This window comes from Teleopsis dalmanni, chromosome 1, assembly GCF_002237135.1.
Source record: "Teleopsis dalmanni isolate 2A chromosome 1, ASM223713v2, whole genome shotgun sequence".
Taxonomy (NCBI): Eukaryota; Metazoa; Arthropoda; class Insecta; order Diptera; family Diopsidae; genus Teleopsis; species Teleopsis dalmanni.
The window spans coordinates 22,146,274-22,166,395 of NC_051846.1; the positions used below are offsets into that span (position 1 = coordinate 22,146,274).

The 20,122-nt window shown below is 30.0% G+C and overlaps 3 protein-coding genes across 7 annotated transcripts; 1 reads left to right on the forward strand and 2 right to left on the reverse strand.

The window, feature by feature from the left end:
• Positions 1–4,749: 4,749 nt before the first annotated feature.
• On the reverse strand, positions 4,750–7,745 carry LOC119672947 (DNA ligase 1-like). Of its 5 annotated transcripts, none has more exons than XM_038084129.1 (4): positions 7,613–7,745; positions 6,693–6,750; positions 5,794–6,458; positions 4,750–5,684 (listed from the first exon to the last, which is right to left on the reverse strand). In XM_038084129.1, the coding sequence occupies exons 3-4, from the start codon at positions 6,410–6,412 to the stop codon at positions 4,795–4,797; spliced, it is 1,509 nt and encodes a 502-aa protein (XP_037940057.1). In that variant the 5' UTR covers positions 6,413–6,458; positions 6,693–6,750; positions 7,613–7,745; the 3' UTR covers positions 4,750–4,794. The 5 variants fall into 5 exon arrangements, with proteins under 5 accessions (XP_037940057.1, XP_037940056.1, XP_037940059.1 ...); XM_038084128.1 differs by having other exon boundaries at positions 6,699–6,750; positions 7,608–7,745; XM_038084131.1 differs by having other exon boundaries at positions 4,750–5,591; positions 7,608–7,745.
• Positions 7,746–17,410: 9,665 nt separating this feature from the next.
• LOC119684883 lies at positions 17,411–17,876 on the forward strand. The gene is made up of 2 exons (XM_038099049.1): positions 17,411–17,482; positions 17,542–17,876. Exons 1-2 carry the CDS (start codon positions 17,471–17,473, stop codon positions 17,848–17,850), a joined length of 321 nt encoding a protein of 106 aa, XP_037954977.1. The 5' UTR covers positions 17,411–17,470; the 3' UTR covers positions 17,851–17,876.
• A 119-nt stretch (positions 17,877–17,995) lies between these two features.
• LOC119678065 (tetra-peptide repeat homeobox protein 1-like) lies at positions 17,996–18,889 on the reverse strand. Its single transcript, XM_038089718.1, has 2 exons — positions 18,872–18,889; positions 17,996–18,789 (listed from the first exon to the last, which is right to left on the reverse strand). The coding sequence occupies exons 1-2, from the start codon at positions 18,887–18,889 to the stop codon at positions 18,061–18,063; spliced, it is 747 nt and encodes a 248-aa protein (XP_037945646.1). The 3' UTR covers positions 17,996–18,060.
• Positions 18,890–20,122: the final 1,233 nt, after the last annotated feature.

Sequence of the window (20,122 nt, forward strand, 5' to 3'; positions counted from 1 at the left end):
TTTATTTTTTTTGTAACCAACTAGGCGAACATTTGTTACTCCCCTTGTAGTACGATTCTCCTAAAATATTAAAACCGCTTTGTTATACTGATTTGTATATTGTGAGAAATACAATAAATTCATTAATAAACAAAATGAAGAGAACACTTGGTTATTGATTTTCTTAAGAATGTCTGAAATGCTCTGTGGTATGTCGAAATAGTATTTACGGATTAACACAGAGATCTAGGGATTATTATGTGGATGCCTATAATATGGAAAAAAATTAAAACTTTTCAGCAAGACATTTTATTTAGGCACACAAACACTGCAGCTGAAGGGTTATGTAATATATGAAGATATATGTAAAGATATATAAATATACAGTGATAAAGATATATACATATCTTTATATGGATATATATAAGGCGCTATACTCAACTCTCAAATTAATCCTAACAGAAATAAATTTGTCAGTTGTTTGTAATATTATATATCGAAGTTTTTTCTAATGACATCGATCAGTAACACAACTATTCATGTTATGTTAACCCACACTAAGTAGTAAAAGTGCTGTTTGACACCAAATCATATATTAAGAATTATAATCTGATTATGATTTTTATAGTACACACTTATTTTTTAAAAAGAGGATATGACGTTTGCAAAAGTCTTATATATATATTTTAATTGATGGAATATTATATTATTTTTATTTTATAATTATAAACGTCAACTTAAAGTATATTGCGATTCTTATTTAATTTTATATTAAACACATAAAATCACCCTTAGAATCACACACATTTTATTGTTACAAGTTATTTTTTTTTATAGTACACTAGTATTGAATTCTAATACATGCTACTTTATAGCACTAAAGTAGCATTTTTTATTTGCAGTCCGAAGAATATCCTGTTTATATCCTTTATGAAATATCACTTTGTAACTTTTTGATTTTATGCACTTTAGTGAACTTACCAACTGGAACATTTTGTTGATTTAAATTTTTTTTGAGGAGAATTCACTTGACTTGTTCGAATAGTTAAGATTGCGGTGATTGTAGACTGTGTTGCATTTACTCGATGACAGGCGGTTTTTATAGTCAAGAAACTTCAACAGAAGCCAGCGTGCAAACGAGAAATTAATGCGCTCTGCTTAATTGCACAAGAAATGATTTTTTAATGAAAAATTTGTTGTAACTCAAAAGTATTTTTATATAACGTTTCTTATTGTATTTAATATTGGTATGTATTTTTTTTTTTTCATTAAAGAACGCTGAGATAAAGTGTGAGGCATTTAATTGGCAACTTAATAATTGCGCTCAGGTTGTCACATTGTGCTGAGCAATTATAGACGCCGCTTGCGTACCACACTGGACATACTGCCAAGATCGGCTAAGACCGCATTTTGCAAGTGTATCGAATTCAGTATGAACAAGAAGTGCATTGCTCAATGCGACAAGTCAACGAAATCATTTCGAAGTACACAAAATTTTAGTCAAAATCATATGAACCAGTTAAGATTATTATTTATATTACTATTTATCAATGCAATCCATTAAATGCACAGTTGTATAGTTTGTTGTATAGAGCTCAGTAGAGCTCTGAGCTCTCCGTATCGAAATTGGCAAGCATTTTAAACTGTTTATGAATCAACTTAATAAGTTTTCAGATACTTTTGAAAAGTTACGCACTCGATGGTAAACTGAACATAAATCGTACATCCAAACATTGTCAGTTGATAAATTTTTGTAATTTTCGCATTGCCCGAGTTTTATATTTTCCTGCTTTTATTTCAGTTTTCCTTTGAAAGGCGAGTGTAACATTTTTCCACTTCCATTGATGTGAGTGACTCTGGTCTTTCCTTTTCTTCACATTTATTTTGTGTTTTTGGTTGCTTGTCACTTGGAGTTACGCTCTAAAGCCATTAGGCATCTGGCTCTGACAGGCGCTTTGCTCAAAACTGGGTGTGCTATGGCAAATGTGTGGCAATATTTAAGAGGTGCAAATCTCTAAAACTTACCGGTAACGTGCAATTTTCTATTTTGGTTTCTTGTATTAATATTGTATAATTTTTGAATCTAGTTTTGTTTATAAGTTTTTTTTTTTCATGCTTAAAAAGACATTATAACATAATTATTTTAATATACATTTTGGTTTCAATTGTAGGTAAAATGAGTTACGATTGAATTTAATTAAGTAGAATAAAGAATTAATATCTTAATTTGAGGTCTTAATTACTTTACATAGTGCGTTTTTTTAAATCAAATCATATATCAAGCTATGCTTGACATCACAACTTGGTTTTACAACTTGCAGTGAAACTTGATCTGCATACTGCTCTCCTGACAGTGTTTAGTTGAAAAAATCAGTTATCCACTCAACGTGAGTTGGACTATTTTACCTTAGGTTAATTCACAATACTATGTTTGTATATTTTTCACAACATTTTATACCGAGTCTATTGCTACACATAAGACGACTATTTGTAGCCACACTCGGCCTAATAACGCAACAATTTTATCATATCCCTGAAAAGCAGGTGTGTACATAAGCATTTTCCGGTTGTTTTTAATAAAGAGAAAACATTATATATTATGTCGATGAGTTTGAGTTGGATCATCCTGCAATTGCTCGTCTTCCCACATGTCGAGACCATGTCTCACATGTGTTCTTTTTCAGGCACAAAATTCAACAAGATCACTGAACGATTAAACACATGTGCTAGTTTTTGGCGGATCCACTTATGTGCGTTATTTTCGCTGGCGACATATCTTAGTCAAATCGGAAAAACACACACCTGCTAAATAGACTTATTAAAGTTTTTAGTCTCTTTAGTTATTACCTGAAGATTCAAACAAGTTGATTATCATTAAGTTTTTGCCAACGTCGGATCACATTAACTTTTTGAAAACTTCGGAATAGTATAGGAGCACAAATATCCTGTAAAAACTTAATGCATATTGCAATATCATGTTCATCAACTTAACATGATTGGGACGATGATAGAGGTGACCAGCCTCAAAATCAACGATGAATAGAATATTCACTTAACATTTCCTCTAAAACTAGCTGTCACACTACAATAATTAATAAACAAAAAGTACCCCTTAACAACTATGTAAAATACTGGGAATATATCCATAGAAAATATTGACCTAGAACAAGCATATAGAGTAGAGTGATTCGAAAAAAAAAAATTTTGCAAATCAATTTATCATTTTTCAAGCAAAATATTCAATTCGGCATGAAGTGGTATTGTCAACTGTAGGCTTAACAGCCAGTTAAATCTTATTTTCTGATTAAATCTGATATTTTCACAATACATATTTATAAATATTTTTGTTGATTTATCGGTTAACTTTTTATTTATGACAGTTGTAGGATCGTTAAGTCGAAGAATACTAATCTTTGCAGACATTGGTATGCCTTTGGTTTCAATTAAACTGGCTATATGAAGAGCATACGTATAGTTTAAGATATATACGTGTAGTTGACATATATATTGGGTGCGACTCTTATAGTCAAAAAAGTATAAAGCAAATCAATTCGCATAGACAAGTTTTCACTGTCCAATGCAATTGTTATATTAAAGGATGACATTTTATAAAAAAAAAGATTGACGGGTACGTAGATGTAGGGTTCATTTAACGATAATTGTTATGTCACTGAGTCAAATGATCGACGCATTTTGAGTTTTTCCCTTCCGAAATGATATATTATATATATAAAATTACATTGTATTAAAATAAATTATGATTTACTATACTGGGTCATGAATAGGATTATTTACTGTCAATTGATGGAGGTCAACTTATTTCAGTTTTAATATTTAATTTTTTGTGGTATCGCAATGGGTATGATCAAGACCTTCCTAACCTACGTCTTACATTAGATGGCCTGTCACTGTGATTCACCAATTAATGTAAGGCAATAACGGTAATTATTTTAAAAAATTTCGTTTAAGATTTCCTAAGTAAACTGCACATATGCAAAAATTTTTAAAATATTCCCAATGACATTCCCTTTATGACAAACGACTTGGGAAACTTGATTAATCTAAAAGTTCTGTATTCATTATCTGTAAAGTAGTTTAAAAATACGATATAAATCTTTATATATATATATATATACAGAAGAGTATACAAAATATACAAAAGACTTGCTTTATTGTGGATAATAATATTTTATTTGATTAAATATAGGATAATGTTGAATTGATCAAGTATTTGTAATATAGAGATTATATATAGTTATGTAATATATTTGGATATAATAATAATAATTTGTTTTAATAATAGTAATTGTTTATATTTAAATTTGACAATATGAAAAAAATTGCAAAATTGTTTTATAATTGATAAAATATTGTTTCACTATATGTGAATAATTGAAATATAAGAAAATTAATTGTTGGAATATTTATGTGATATATATATGGTAAAAAAAGTAATAATAATAATTAGTCATAATTGTAATTCCCCAAATAGTTGCAAATTGTAATGTAAGCGTTTAAATATTCATATAATATATGTTAATTAAGTAATATAAAGATGATAATTGGTTATATATTTATAAATTTTATGTTGATTAAGTAATATAAAGATGATAATTGGTTATATATTCATATAATATATGTTGATTAAGTAATATAAAGATGATAACTGGTTATAACATTCATATAATATATGTTGATTAAGTAATATAAAAATGATAATTGATTATATATTTATATAAAATAGTTGAAAAAAGTTTTAATAATTGTTCATAATAAGAAATTGTAGTAAAAAAATTTTATTTTTTATTTAACTTTTTATTTTTTTTGAAATGGTTTTGACTTTTCTGTTTCATCGACATTACCATCATCAGCGTCTTCTTCTTCTTCTTCGTCATCATCATCGTCATCATCATCATCTTCAAACTTGAATCTGAATTCAACAACAACTTCAGCGTAGTCATCTGCATCATTAAAATTGTGAACCGAAATCTTCTTGGATGCATTTTCAACATCCTTAGTTTGTATAACTGTTATAGGATTTTCGTTCTTTTTTTTAGGAATAAAAAATTTCGGCAACTTATTATTCATTTCCAAATCTCTAATTATTTGATAGAGATTTTCATAAGTTTCATCGATAAGTCTTTGAGTTTCCAATTTCTTTTTAATGCTACGCTCTTTAGTCTCAGATGGTGGTCTCATGCGCTTAAGTTTTTGTTTTTCATTTCGAATACTTCTTTGTAGCATTATATTCTCATGAATCAAATCAACTTTTCGCTCGAAATCTTCAGCAGCTGTCAAAATTCTTGATAGTTCATCATATTCCTTCAAGACTTTACGCAATCTCTTTTTTTGCTTTTCAACTTCCTTAATTTTAGCCTCGTCCAATTCTTTACGGGCTTTGATATCAAGTTTCTCAAGCTCTTGAGTGATTTTCATCATTTCTGCCAAAGCCGATTGAGTAGTTGTTGAAAAAGGACGAGGTCTTCCATGAGTATGGAAGTCAAGTGGACCAAAAAATGGCAGTCCTAAATCTTGTTCTGTTTGCACATAACGTTTAGTTACTTCTTCAGAAAAAGTTTCCTTGCTCTTACTAAGTTTCTTTAAACGCATAGCTGGAATAGGAGAGAATGGTGAAGGACCATCATCTTCATTAGTGTTTCGTTTATATTGATAGAAATATGGTATATTCATGGGAAGAGGAGCAGCTGTACGTGAATTGAAATTTTTGAAAATGTTTACAAATATTTAGAAATATAAAAATTTTAGGTAACGATTCGATAGCATTCATATTATTATTTAAAAAAAAATACTTACATGGTCTTTCCATTTCACGTCTAGCCATTTCAAGTTTAAGTCTTTCCTCAAAAGTTAAATTAATGTCATCCACATTAGATTCAGTTTTTGGAGGATCCTTGTTTTCGCCTTTAGTTCCACCAAATTTATTTTTTTCGGTTGATTCCTGGAGTTGAGGATCTGCCTTATCGCTTTTAGGAGTTTCAAGTTTAGTTTCCTTAGTAGATCCCTTTTTATTTTTCGGTGCTTTCTTTTCAAGTTCAGTTTTCTTAAGTTTTCCTTCCACTAACTTTGCGTTTGAAGAAGACTTCTTTTTAGTTTTAGTTGCTTCAAGTTTACTTTCCTTAGTAGACTTCTTATTTTGGCCAGTCCCTTTTTCACGTTTAGCAGTAACAAGTTCAGCTTCTTTAGCAGAGTCCTCCATATTTTCAGTAACTTTCGTTTCGCATTTATCAGCTTCCTTAGTAGACTCCATTTCTGGAGTTGCTTCCTTCTCCTCATCACGTGCTGTGGCTTCAACATCCACTTTACCCTCATTTTGAGAACTTTCCGAAGTTATTGATTTCTCTATTATTGGAAGATTGAAAAGTTGTTCGTTCTCAGCAGTATATGTAGTATTATCTGACTTTTGACCATCCATATTTCTTTCAATTGGATTCTTTGAAAATTTGAAATGATTTTATTTTCTGTAAATTATACAAAATTTATTTACAATAATTTTATTATAAACAGTATATAAACTGTAATATATAATCACACAAAATATTTTTAAACCAATATTTTTGTAGGCTCTTAAAAATAAATATTTTATTTAAATAAAAATAATTTTATTAAATTTTTTTTATTTAAATTTTTAAAAAACATAGTAACTATTTTGTAAAAATATATATATATATATAAAAGAAACGATACAGGATTACAATTACTCAGTTAATGCTGATAATAGATCCTTGAGTGCTGATTTAAAGACGCAGTGTCCTGAAACAATAATAATATTTTATGAAATAAGTTTTTAATATTTCAAAATTTTTTAAATTATATTTAAATTTCTTTCACTATAATTCAATAATAAAAAAAGAATTATAGTGATAATTTTAGAAAAAAAATATAATTATTTTTATTTAAAGCAAGTGTTAAAATTAATGTCTTGTACTTCATATTTAATTTTTATAGCAAAACAAAACCTTTTTCACTTTTATTTAAATTTAATTTTAATTAAAAAATATTTAATAATTCTTGTAATTTTAAAATAATTAAGATTTGCTGATCCTTTTAGGAAAAACTATATAATTTTCACAATATAATTATTTTTTCAACGTTAGAGTTGGTAATAAAGTCCTGCACTTCAATTCTAATTTTTATATAAAACAAACTTGTTTTTAATCTTTTATTGAAATTTAATTTTAATAAAAAAAATTTTAATTAATTTCATATTTTTAAGAAGATTAAATTATTTTCATATAACACTTTATTTTTTTAATTTTTTTTTGAATTAAGAGTTGTAAAATTCAGTGTTCATCGCAATAATTTATTTTAACATGAAATTAAAATTTTTTTCACTTTTTTCAACATCTAATTTTAATTAAAAAATATTAAATTATTTTGATATTTTTAAAGAAATTTGAATAAATTTCATCTCATCTTTATTCAAAGTAAAAAAAGAGCTAATATCCTGCATGTCAAAGTTCATATTTATAAATAAAAAATATTATTTTTATTTAAACTCAATTTTAGTTAAAACGAATTAAATTATTTTAAAATTCAATTTTATATTCAAAGTAAAATTTCGAGCGAATGTCCTGCACTTCAAAATTTATTAAGTCATTAACATTTACTTCACTTCACAATTAAGTCCTTCGCTTCACAAAGTTTATAAAATATATATTATTAAATTGATCCTTAATAATTTATTCAAAACCGATAAGTTTATCTTCTTCGTTCACAAACTCACTCCAAAACTGACTTTATAAGAATGTTCTAACTTTCAGCCTAGATTGATAGATTATCTTCAATTTGAAGCAATAAAGTTTGTATGTATTGCACCGCAATACAAATACATTAGATTAGTACAGTGGGCCTGTAAAGTAATGAGACAGGGTCATATATGGAAATTTCGGTATTATTTCCATTGCAAATACAATTTAAGGAAATCATCACATCAAGTGTTAAGGTACCAGTTTTATTCGGTAAATGTTGGTGAAAAAAGCGATAGAAAATATTTCGATTTTAGATGGAGGAATCAAATGATAACCAATCCAACCCTACTGAACACGTTTTAGGACAAAATACGTCTCTGAAGCCAACTAAATTATTATATCAAAATGCTTAAGATACATATTATCCTTTTATGTTGAGTACATTTCTCTATTAAGATAATGTAGCTTTTATACACCAACAACTTACTTAATCAGTTCTTTTGAGTTGTTGAAGAATTTCAACTATCAATTTATTTTTAAAATAACTTAAAAGCACTATATCAGCATTAGTTGTCTGAATTTTTATTTTGCCTACTGTAATTTGCATATGTCATATATATCTAATATAAAACCATCCCCTTTTGAATATAGAAATTTTATCATGTGATCTATGAGAAGAAACACAACACATATAAAAAAAGTTTCTTTCGATTTCTTATGTACAGTTAAATAAGAAATAGCCAATCAGTGCATGAAATATATTTTATCAATAGGTACACATGCATATGAAACCACGATTCTCGCAAAATATCAATATATGGCTCTATATTTAATAAATGTACACATATGTAGTCAATATTTTCATTTACAGTAAAAAGATCAAAAAGATGAGACAAAAGACTTATCTGCTGAGGTCAGTTATTTACGACAAAATACTAAATAGTGTGGACTCTTTTTAGATCAATACATAAAACTGAATTGATGTATAAGAATTATTACTGTATATTGATATATCAGTATAATAAGAAAGAAAAAAAAATTAATTTGGCTTCGTCTTCGGTCAAGTTAGACACCCTACGCTTAGAGACATTGGGTATTCTTTATTACACCTTATTACACTTCAATCATTAGTAAAATGAACAAATTCAAAACATGAGCTTATGATGTAGTTGTACGTGAAGCTATATATATCAATTAAGCGATATATATAGCTTCCAGATCCCAGATTTTTGGAGAAATTTTCTATGTAAGATTCGAGTACATTGGTGTCGTTAGAGATACTGTATAAGAAAATCATTACAAAAATTTTGAAATTATCAAAATTTATTTACAAGACATGGTTACTATCATCTGAAGTGTTTTTAAATACACTTTCTTGTAATGACTTCAGTTTATGTTGCCGTTATGTTTCGTTACTTAAAGAGACTTGATTTAGGATAGTTCCAGGTCAGAAAAGTTTTATGCAACATCCTATATAGGTATATTAGCAGGTAATACTATCTAGGCATCTTCCTTGAAAGGATTTCATATTTCATAAAGCAAAACGAACATTTATCACGTGAGTTTAATTAAAAATTGAAATTGGCATAAATATATTGCATTAGCAAATGTAAATATTTTGCTTGATCATAACTCGACGTTTGCAAAGAATTAAAAGCCGAGAGTTGGAGGATTGTCCACTAAACACGATTCTGTATATATATTCACGTATACAGAAAGCTGTGCTGATCGGATGATCCAGAAGGTTAGTTCACATCATGAGAACATGCAATTACAAAACCCAAAATTTTCTCTCGCAACATACAGGATTTTTTGTGTAACTTGTGACATTGCTCTGCTAAAACCTATTGAATTAAATGTACATGTCCAATTTTGTCATTTTAATTTTCAAAATAATATGACGTTAGCATACATCTAGACTAAGTGCTATATAGTGACTTTTTGTGGATGCAATAGCCTTACGACATTTACTTGTCCTAGGGAACAGATATAACAATTTGGTTTGTTTATATATTTAATAAACGACAATTGGTCGTCATCGTTGAAAAAGCTTTGAGATGTAAAATAATTATCCAAACTCTAATAAATCTAAGCATTGTATGATCCATATGAAAAAATAGCAAACTTTGAACTAAATATATAATATTTTACATGATAATTCTCTTTCAAATAATCTATTAAAGCACTGCTACCAAATTTAATCCACGAAATAGATAACCATATAAATTAGTGTTTTTTGGCATTATACCTTTTGAGTTCATTAAAAATGGTCTTTTGTAGTTTATAGAACTAAACCGGTTAAAACCGAACATACTTAAAAGCCTATCTTAATCTTTACTGCATTATATATTTTATATACAGTTTTCATACTGGGTGTGAAGGGTGTAAAAAATATATATATAAAACAATATATAAAGGCAGCCAAATTCAAACATATTAATCTGCTGAGATCATAAATTTTTGCAAGATTGATACATAATACGTTCTCGCTTTAACTCAGCACTTAGTTTTTTGGAATTGTATTATTGTAAATATTCAATTAGAAAGAGACTACACTATTAAGCAATAATTCAGAAATATTTGATCTCAGCAAATTAACAGTTATGAAGCAATATTAGAATTATATACTAGTATAGGGCGTGTACTATAAGTGTGTACAAAAGAAATATATAAGATATATCAATTTGAGGACAGAAAATAAATGTATGGTGCATCTTAATAATACTTTAATAAACATATGTATTGTGGATAGTGTTTATATATTGTTTGCCCTCATCCGTAACGTATGTGTTGATCAAATTATTATTGAGCTATATAGTATATTTTTTACAAATTGATGTATCATATTGTACACGCCTTATACTAATATATAATGATGCAAATATAATCATAACGTCGTTCTACAAATGTTTATCTACTGAAATCAGAAGAATTCTTCAATTAGAAGAATTGAAGTACATATTATAGTTTCTCTTTCTAAATCAGCACTTAGTGGAATACAATAAGCACTATCTACAATATATAACTTTCTTTTTTTTTTGTATATTGCATATATACACGTTATTAAACATGACGTGTAATGTACTGATACATAATGATTTAAGTTAAGTCCAAAAGTCATTACATAAGTGCGTATTTGCTGAGATCGGATATATTAAAAAAATAAAAGAATATTGTTGTCTCTTTCTAATTCAAAATTAAGAGGAATAAGCATTATGTTCAAGAAGTTATATATTTTATTTAAAGGTTTGACAAGCTTAGTATTTCATTGTTTTTGTTACATATTTTATTAATTTAATATATAATATGTACTGTCTACACGTTATGTAGAGATGTAGTAAACGTAATACACTAACACATAATGATTTACCTATAAACAGAAAGCCCTTCTTTCCTTATTAGATTTTTTAAAATGTTTTTAAATTTTTTATTTTTTTTAGATGAAAAGAAATTACCAGGACATGAATCCTACTAAATTCTTTTATATGACTAAAATGTTATGGTATGTATATATCCTTTGAGAATTTTGAATATAGACTTCAGACTCCATCCTAGAAAATTATTACTTCATATATGTATTTATCTATCATTAGATTTCTAAAAGGCAAACACTAAAAGCAGCAAAATAGTTTTCTTTAATAGACTAGCATGTCTTATATTATTTATATCCGCTTATCTTGCTTTAAGAAGTTCTGGTATCATCTTTTCAATTATTATTTGCAATTATTTTCTGTTCTAAAAATCCATCAAATATTATTTAAAAATAAATGGTTATTCCTGTATATTTATTTGGTCTCCTTTAAGATCGTTTCTTTTTGTCAAAATACATTTATTGACATTTTTATTCTATCTTTGCATTATCTTCTATGAATATGATTTTTGGAACGTCTATCATCTTTTTCTATGAACTCGCAATGATTGCGGAAATCTAAGTTCATCTATGAAGTAGTGCTATGAGAATACAAGTCAAATTGAGACATATACACTTCTTTGACTAAAAAATTGCATCAACTATTTAGTGGAATAAAAATCATAAAAAATACACAGATTTTCTTTAATTAGTCCGTTTTTATAAATAAAATATGTTGTAGATTTTATTTTGAGCAATGAAATCTACAAAAATATCAGCTAGTGTGAGAAACCTCAACTTTTTTTAACGAACATCATTTAAATCAAGATTTTTCGATTCTTTTTTAGTAAAGAGTATTATCGTGAACTAAACTATTTGTCAAATACCGGAAGGCAAAGGTTTTTTCAATAAGTAGTCAAATCTCTAACAGTGTCTCCTGAAATATATATTTCTGGGAACGGGCCTGCTTTTTAATGTTTGAGAGGTTGTTGATCATGTTTATTTCTCTATATATTAAAAGTGGTGAATTCACTTTCAGTAAAAATGTTGCGAACCAGTTTGCGTGATTTTAAAAATTAGTCAATTTTTGCTTTTAGCAGGAGCATTAACAAATAGTCACTTTGGATCTGTTTATGTTATATTCATCTGAGGTACTCACATCCGAGTCATGACGTCAGTATTTTTAGATAACATTGTAATTATAAACTCAAATCGATGCTAAATTAGAACAAATTAAACACCAAACTGTGAATTTAAACTAAATGAACACAAATGTGAACAAATAAAATTAAACACAAAAAAGGATCCATGCCTTGCAATCAGAATAGGCAAAAAATATTATCATTGCAACTAGGATGTGCCATAACAAACAATTCTTTAGAAGTCTTACTTGGAAAATGCAAGTGGAAACCAAGAAGGCATAAACGAAGATGAAGGTGTTTAGTCTGTATTGTAACTCAAAATACTTGTTGTATCTGGAATAGGTAGTCCCTTTTTATTTTCACTGTATTTCTAAAAAATATTGAATAGTTAAACACTAGGACTGATAACATAAAATTTATTTAACTGCTCTAGTTAATTATTATCAGATCGATTAAAGGCGCACTTACATAAAATATATTAAAAAATTGAATACATATTTAATATATTTATTAAGACATACAGTTGTCATTGTTAACTAAATACGAAACATGATGTGAAATCTGTTAAATGCCATATAGAACTAAGTAAAGAGAAGTACTTTCTGGAAGTACAAGTACAAATCCAGGATAATAAATACTGATTAATGAATACCTATAGTTGTTTAGTATAGCACTTTCCAGTGATTTTGAATTGATATATAATCTTCCTACATACATATAGTACCTACGATTAAAATAAGTCGGTAAGTCATATCAAATACTATTAGATGTTCTTATAGATCAGTGTAGCTAATTAAGACAAATATATAAATAAGCTAAGTTTACAATGCCCTTTATTTAACATTTAATTTCTCAAATAATTTTTATGTTAAAATTTAATATTTAAAACTAAAAAAATATATCCATCAATTGACTGTATATTTATCATTCGTTCATCTACAGTCATGTCGAAAAAATGCTTGGGTAGTGTAACTAACGTAAATAACAAACAATTCCTTGAAAGACCATAAAATTATGAGAACGGAATCCAACACTAATGTAAACACAGACATACCGCAGTATCATACGACTCAGTTCGAAAACAGACGGACGATTCGTCGTAAATATGGATCATTTGTTTATGTTATCATGTTTGGACTTAGAAACAGTTGTTCTGTTTAAATGATCGCGTGATAAAGTGAAGCAAAAAGCGTTGCTGAGATCAGCGCCTTATGTAGACGTGACAAATTTCGCGTTCTAGAATTTTCTCATCAAAAATATTCACAAATACGAATTTGACTTCAATTATTGTCTCTAGAATAATCTAGAATAAAAACATTTTTACAGATAGTTTTACACAGCTTATTAGAAAATAAAAAAATTATAAAAAAAATATATATAGAAAAATCTATAGAAATATATACATACATTAAGACTGAAAAGTTTTCGGAAATTCTCATTTAAAATTCGCGCGCTGTATATTTTTCGATATTTTAAGTTTATGTAGTTTGGCAGCACTGTCCTTAATTACTATGCCAAAAATGAGCTCGATCTGTCAGACAGTTCGTTTACGGCAGCTGTTGAAACCAGTTCACCTCAGTAGTGCGTTGCGAAATGTCTTCGACGGTCGTACGACCGTCCTGGAAGGCTTTGTACCACTCATAAACTTGAGTTTTCGATAAAACTGATTCCCCATAAGCCTTTTGTAGCATTCGCAACGATTCTGCACACGAAATTTCGTTCGAAACACAAAATTTGATGCAAACTCTTTGTTCAATATTTTTTTCCATTGTTTTTTTCGCAACGCCCTACTGAGGTGAACTGGTTTCAACAGCTGCCGTAAACGAACTGTCTGACAGATCGCGCTCATTTTTGGCATAGTAATTAAGGACAGTGCTGCCAAACTACATAAACTTAAAATATCGAAAAATATACAGCGCGCGAATTTTAAATGAGAATTTCCGAAAGCTTTTCGGTCTTAATGTATATAAGAAAATAACGTCAATCCTGAAACAAAACGATATTAAAATAATGTAAAATCCCTAATGACCGTACTAACTCTATAATAACAAAATTTTTCATTATATATAATTTAATATATATATATTAATTTTTAAAAAAATTTCTGTTAACGATTCTACGTATATTATAATTTTTTGAATGTGATATTTTCGGTTAAGGCAAGTCTTATATAACCTTATTTAAAAATCAAAATATGCTTAGATGAAAATCCATCTTAAGGGCTATATAAAAAAAATGAAGTAATTATTTTTGTTTAGCTTTGAGTTTTTGGTTGATATACAAATTAAAAATTCTTCAAATCTCTAATTTAAAGAAGATATATAGCAGATACAATATATAGACAGTGGAAATCCATCATGCAAGACACGACTTACCTGAGTAGTAACAAATGAATCCCCTACAATATTTTAGCAATAAGGTTTGTTGGCTACGCTGGGCTGACGAACCTCAATGTCAGATTTCTAGGTTGACTTGGCCGAACTTAGACAAGAAAAGAACTAGTCAGCTACTTCAACTAAGACGGAACCTGCTCAGCACTACGGTATCTGTGCTGACGGGACACTGCGTAATAGGAAGGCACGCTATGAGACTGGGTCTCCCCTTTAATGACTTTTGTCGAGGTTGTGGTTCTGAGGATGAGGAGGAGACTGTACTCCATCTCATGTGTCAGTGCCCTTCCCTAGCCAGAAGAAGATTAAAAACCCTTGGATCTCCTTTTCTAACTGACCTGACTGAGTTGTCATCCTGTAATGTTAGGACCTAGCCAAGTTCATAGAACTGTCAGGTTGGTTTTCCTTTACCTAATAGGGGAGTCGTTACCTTTCTTCGACGTTGAATGTATACTGATTACAATCTATATACAAATCAACGTAACTCCTGTGGTACCACAATGGGCCATTGTTTGTGCTTAAGTGGGCTTTTTGGGATACAAGGCCGCCACTCCAACCCAACCCAACCCAAGGTATGTTGGCTATTTTCGGAAATTATGCGCAAAGATATCCAACTTTGAATTGAAAAAGTTTTGTCGTTTTATCTTCACTAGTGATAAATCAAACAAAAATTAGAAGAATGTAGACTTTCAAGTAGTTATATGTATTTTGGTGAATAACGGACAGTAGCACAGTAAATTAATACCGTTTTCCTTTACCTTTTTTAATTCCCAAAGCCGACAGTAGTCATTGAATGGAATTCCAAAGTCGTAGATACAATAAATTCGATGTCAGTAGTTCGGGTTAGATTTAAAAGTGATTTTACTCTAAAACAAACGCTAGAAATAATTATGTCGATAAAGAGGTGTCACGTGATTATTAGAAAATAATATACGGTTAAGTTAATGGTCGTAATTTTGAATATTTTTTAACTCTTTAAATATATGTTTATATTTAGGTACCACACTTAGATGACATACTTGAACCAAATTGAACTGCAATGATATGATATGATCCCAGTACCACCTTTAGCACATTATTCGTCGTTGAATCATACTTCCAATACATCAAGCCACATTAGTTTTGATAGTAAAACGCTAGCAATATATGACTATAAACTAAAGATGTCATTTTTTTTGCTTGCTATTTATTATACAGGCAAGAGAAAGTGTTTGATATACCCATTTATACCCATTTTTGTTGCGTCTTAACCCATTTATGTCATCTAGATATCCTCGCATAGAAAAATGTGCGAGGATATGTCTAATTTTGATCAAGTGAGCAAAAACTATATCTAAATTAATAATTTACTAATTGCCAGTGTAATGCAACTACACAAATAACATATATACTTATATAAATAATATATATACTTATATATGTTATTCAGTCTGCGTACTTAAACATTGTTAAATAAAACATAAAAAATACGTTTATCAATTAAAATTTAATTTGTCATCCTCAAAGTAGCCACCATTAAGCGCAATACATCTTTGTCTCCATATGGCACAATCTTTCACACATTTTTCGTGAGCTGATTGAGGTCTGATCTTTAATTTCTTCAACGTATTTTCATATCGACTCGAAACGTTCATGTGAAAATAGTAATTTTTGATTTAGGAACAAAAAAAGTCAAATGGAGTCAACCAGGACAGAACGGTGTTAACATTTGTTAAGTTATTTTTGAAAACTTTTGACTATAGATAAATTTGTGCCATCGCAAAACACTTAAACATTTAATTATAAAAAAAAACAGCTTGCGGAAATACACTGGGTAATGAGAAGTTCTAAAGTCTTGGATGGTACCATTATATAATACTACCAACTAAGCGAAGAGAAAACTGTGGGGTACCTTCGGTCCATGCATATCAAGTTATAATAGAATGTTTGCATCTGGTTTGCATAACAACTGGATTTTATTTTTTTCTTATTAAATTTTATTTAATCTAAGATTCTCTTAATCTGATTAAGAGGAATTTATTTAATTTTGATTTATAGTCTGTTTTTACTAAATCGAAATCATTCGATATGACCATAGTGTAATTTACAAATTGCGAGGTCTGTGATAAGTTTCGCATATCGAAGAGAACTCAGTTTCCAATAATCCGTGGCAGCAATTATTTTTGAAGGTGATTATACGTATCTATAGGTATTCCTATTGAAAAGCTGTACTTTATAATGTAAACACAGATATACCGCATATAATCAATGACTCATTAATCAATTCATTAATCTTTTAATAAATTCATTTTTCGGTTAATGCGCAAACTATCTTCAAAGTTCATCGAAATATTTTTCAAGCAAGATTTGAACAGTAAAAAAAATGTTGTTTGTATAAACAAAGTTAAGCAAAAATTCGTTACCGAACATAGATTCAATGCAATTTCAGCATATTTCGGCTATAAATTAAGCTCAGAAAATCAGACGTATCTGCAGATGTCAGGAAAGTGTTACTGGGAACCAGATTGCATCACAGACCAACTGACTTACAATGAAGCCAACACTTTAAAAGAAAACAAACTTGAACTTGAAACTTGTCCAGATTGAATTCCGTTGAATTTGATAGCAAGTTTTGTGTTCATGAAAAGCCAACTTCAGGTTTGACATCAAAAGCGTAAAGTGGCAACAACCACAAGAAGCGCAGAGTCAATGGTTAAACCAAACCAAAAAGATGCAACTGGAGAAGCGTGTTGTATTCAAACCTGTTCCAGGCAGTTAAGAGTGTAATGACATTTCTTTCTTAGAAGAACTGGGATTATTTTAAGAGCATATGAAAAAATTTATTCTGAATTCTGTAACAGTCCAGAATAAAGATTTAACAAGAACGGACGATTTGATAAGTTCAGCTTCAAAAAAATAAAAATGAAGTTTCAGGTAAAGAAATGAATAGTTCAATTTTATTTTTTTGTGAATTAAATAATTTTATATAACAGGTCTTATTAATACTACTAAGTGGTGTTTTATGTACACAGTCAGCAGTTGTACCATTACAAGACTTGGCTACTGATTACCAAACCACGGAGACTTTTGCAACACATGATAAATCACAGGCAACCGAGTCACATGAAAGTCAAGCCGCATTTGAGATCGTAGCACCATTGACTCAATTGGCGCATATAACTTACGATTCCATACCGGTGGCTCATACGCCATATGAGCATGTACCACTATTTCAACGTGTCAGTCATGTAGAGGCAAGAAAGCATAGCGGCAAAAAATATAATAAAATTGTCAAAAACTGATTGATAAAATGCGACAAATAAAGAAAACAAATTGATTTTAATGCAAATTTTGTACTATTTTTATTTGTTCCACTTTTCAACTTAAGGTTGACAGCAAATACAATAATCCTTTGGTTGCGGTATTCCATTTACCAGCATAGTCAACATAGCGCTTACTACATACTAAACTTAACTAATAGGACGATTAGGTATTGAGTCTTTTCTGTTGGCTTAGATGAAGTAAGAAGCAGGTGCACCGAAAGCAGCATATTTAGCGGGCGCTGCAAGAGCTAGTGGTGAAGGAGCGAATCCAACTTTAACTGGTGCAGGAGCAGCAAAAGCAACTGGTGCTGGTAATGGAGCAGCAAAAGGAGCACCTAATGGAGCAGCTAAAGGAGCACCTAATGGAGCAGCCAGTGGAGCACCTAATGGAGCAGCCAGAGGGGCACCTAACGGAGCGGCCAATGGAGCAGCTAATGGACCCGCGAATGGGGCAGCTAACGGTGCTGGAAGTGCTGCGGCAAAAGGCGCTGCAAATGGAGCAGCTAAACCAATATTAGCTGGTGCCGCGAAACTGACTGGTGCGGGTATTGGAGCAGCAAATCCAAATTTTCCTGGTGCAGCTAAAGCAACTGGAGCTGGCACGGCAAGTGGTGATGGTACTGCAAGTGGAGCTGGTAAAGGTGCTGCAAAAGCTACCTTTGCTGGTGCGGCTAAAGCAACTGGCGCCGGAAGTGGTGCTGCAAAAGCTACTTTTGCTGGTGCAGCAAAAGCAACAGGAGCTACTGGTGCTGGTACTGCGACTGGTGCTGGTACTGCTACTGGTGCTGGTGCTACTGGAAAAGCAACGGCGTGGTTGATATGATGTGCATTATATGATGAAGCATAAGGTGCAACCACACCAGCAGTTGCGTGCAATAAGCCAGCTTGAGCAGTTGCTACCAAAGCACAAGCAAGAATCTATGATGAGATATAGAGAAAAAATTAAAAATATATTATATAGCAAACTATATTATAAAGATTATCGTTTATATCTACATACCAAGTATTTGGCCACCATTTTACTAAAAGTTTTTTTTTGAATTTGGAAAAGGGATTAGGCTGGGTTGTGAATGCCCTAAGCGTTAAAATGATTGTGCTAATAATGTGAATATAATGCAAAGCTTTTATAGTTGCCAAAAAAATCAAAGACCAATTCAAAATATTTAATATTCGAATATCAAAGAGCTATCACTGAGTAACTTGGAGCTCCCAGAGTTTGCTGCTTAGAATTCATAAGTGAGAAGTAATGTTATGTTGTTGTTATAACCGATATCGAAAAGCAATTACTCAAAGTATGTATTGTACTGAATACCACATATGAGGGCGAAATTTTGTCTCCACCATATAGAAAGTCAATAAGCCCTTGCCCAATAAACAAGTATTGTATATCATTTAATGTTGTTTTGTTTTTGTAATACAAAAGACTCTTTTGTGTTCATTGTAGCATGAAATTTCGAAGACTCACTAAACAATTCAACTTAATTACAAAGCCAATCGATTATTTGTTGCATATAAACGCAAAACCAATGATTTGCATAAGTACAAAAATTTATCGAAGCCTTGTCCACGGTATGTCATAATTTTCGGTTATCTTTTAGTGTCCAAAAAGACTAACTTCAATACTGCGATTTTTTAATTCGATGTCTTAAGTCTGTCGATTGAATTCCAAGTTGTGTTGCAGTAAATGTTGCGTTGTATGCGACGCACTTTAAACGTGCTTTGCATCGGTAATGCCTTTTTCAAATGTTGCGTGAAGAAAATTGTACTTTTTTTACTTCTCCTTCATTTTAATAAATTTTTTTACCTCACCGATATTTGCAGTCCAGTCCAGTATGCGCGTTTGGTTGTGCAAATTTCTTTTTAAGTCCATCAGCGAGGTATTCGCCTACCATTGACAAGTTGTGTGAGCTACCAGACGCGTGGGGAAGAAGTGTGTAGAATGTCGCTTAATTAATTTATATCATTATAAATTTCCATTGGGCCTTAAATGCGACTAACTGGCACTTTGACGTAATTATTATGTCAACTATTAAAACGATATAAATAAATTATTTTTAATTTATTTTGCAATAGAAATTAATCAGCTGTTGATATTTACTCGTTATTGAAAATATTTCATTTTGTCGTGAATTTATTAAAATAATTTAAAAATTAATTACAGGTATCATATAAAGATTGATTTAAATATAATTTGATGTGCATGCCATGTAACGGTCGTTTTAAGTCAATCGGACCTCACATTGGATCTCTC

Coding starts and splice junctions, on each gene's coding strand:
- LOC119672947 (XM_038084129.1), bottom strand. CDS start 6,412: ATGGATGGTCAAAAGTCAGATAATACTACATATACTGCTGAGAACGAA. Junction 5,685..5,793: donor ACGTGAAATGGAAAGACCAT/GTAAGTATTTTT, acceptor ATTCACGTACAG/CTGCTCCTCTTCCCATGAAT.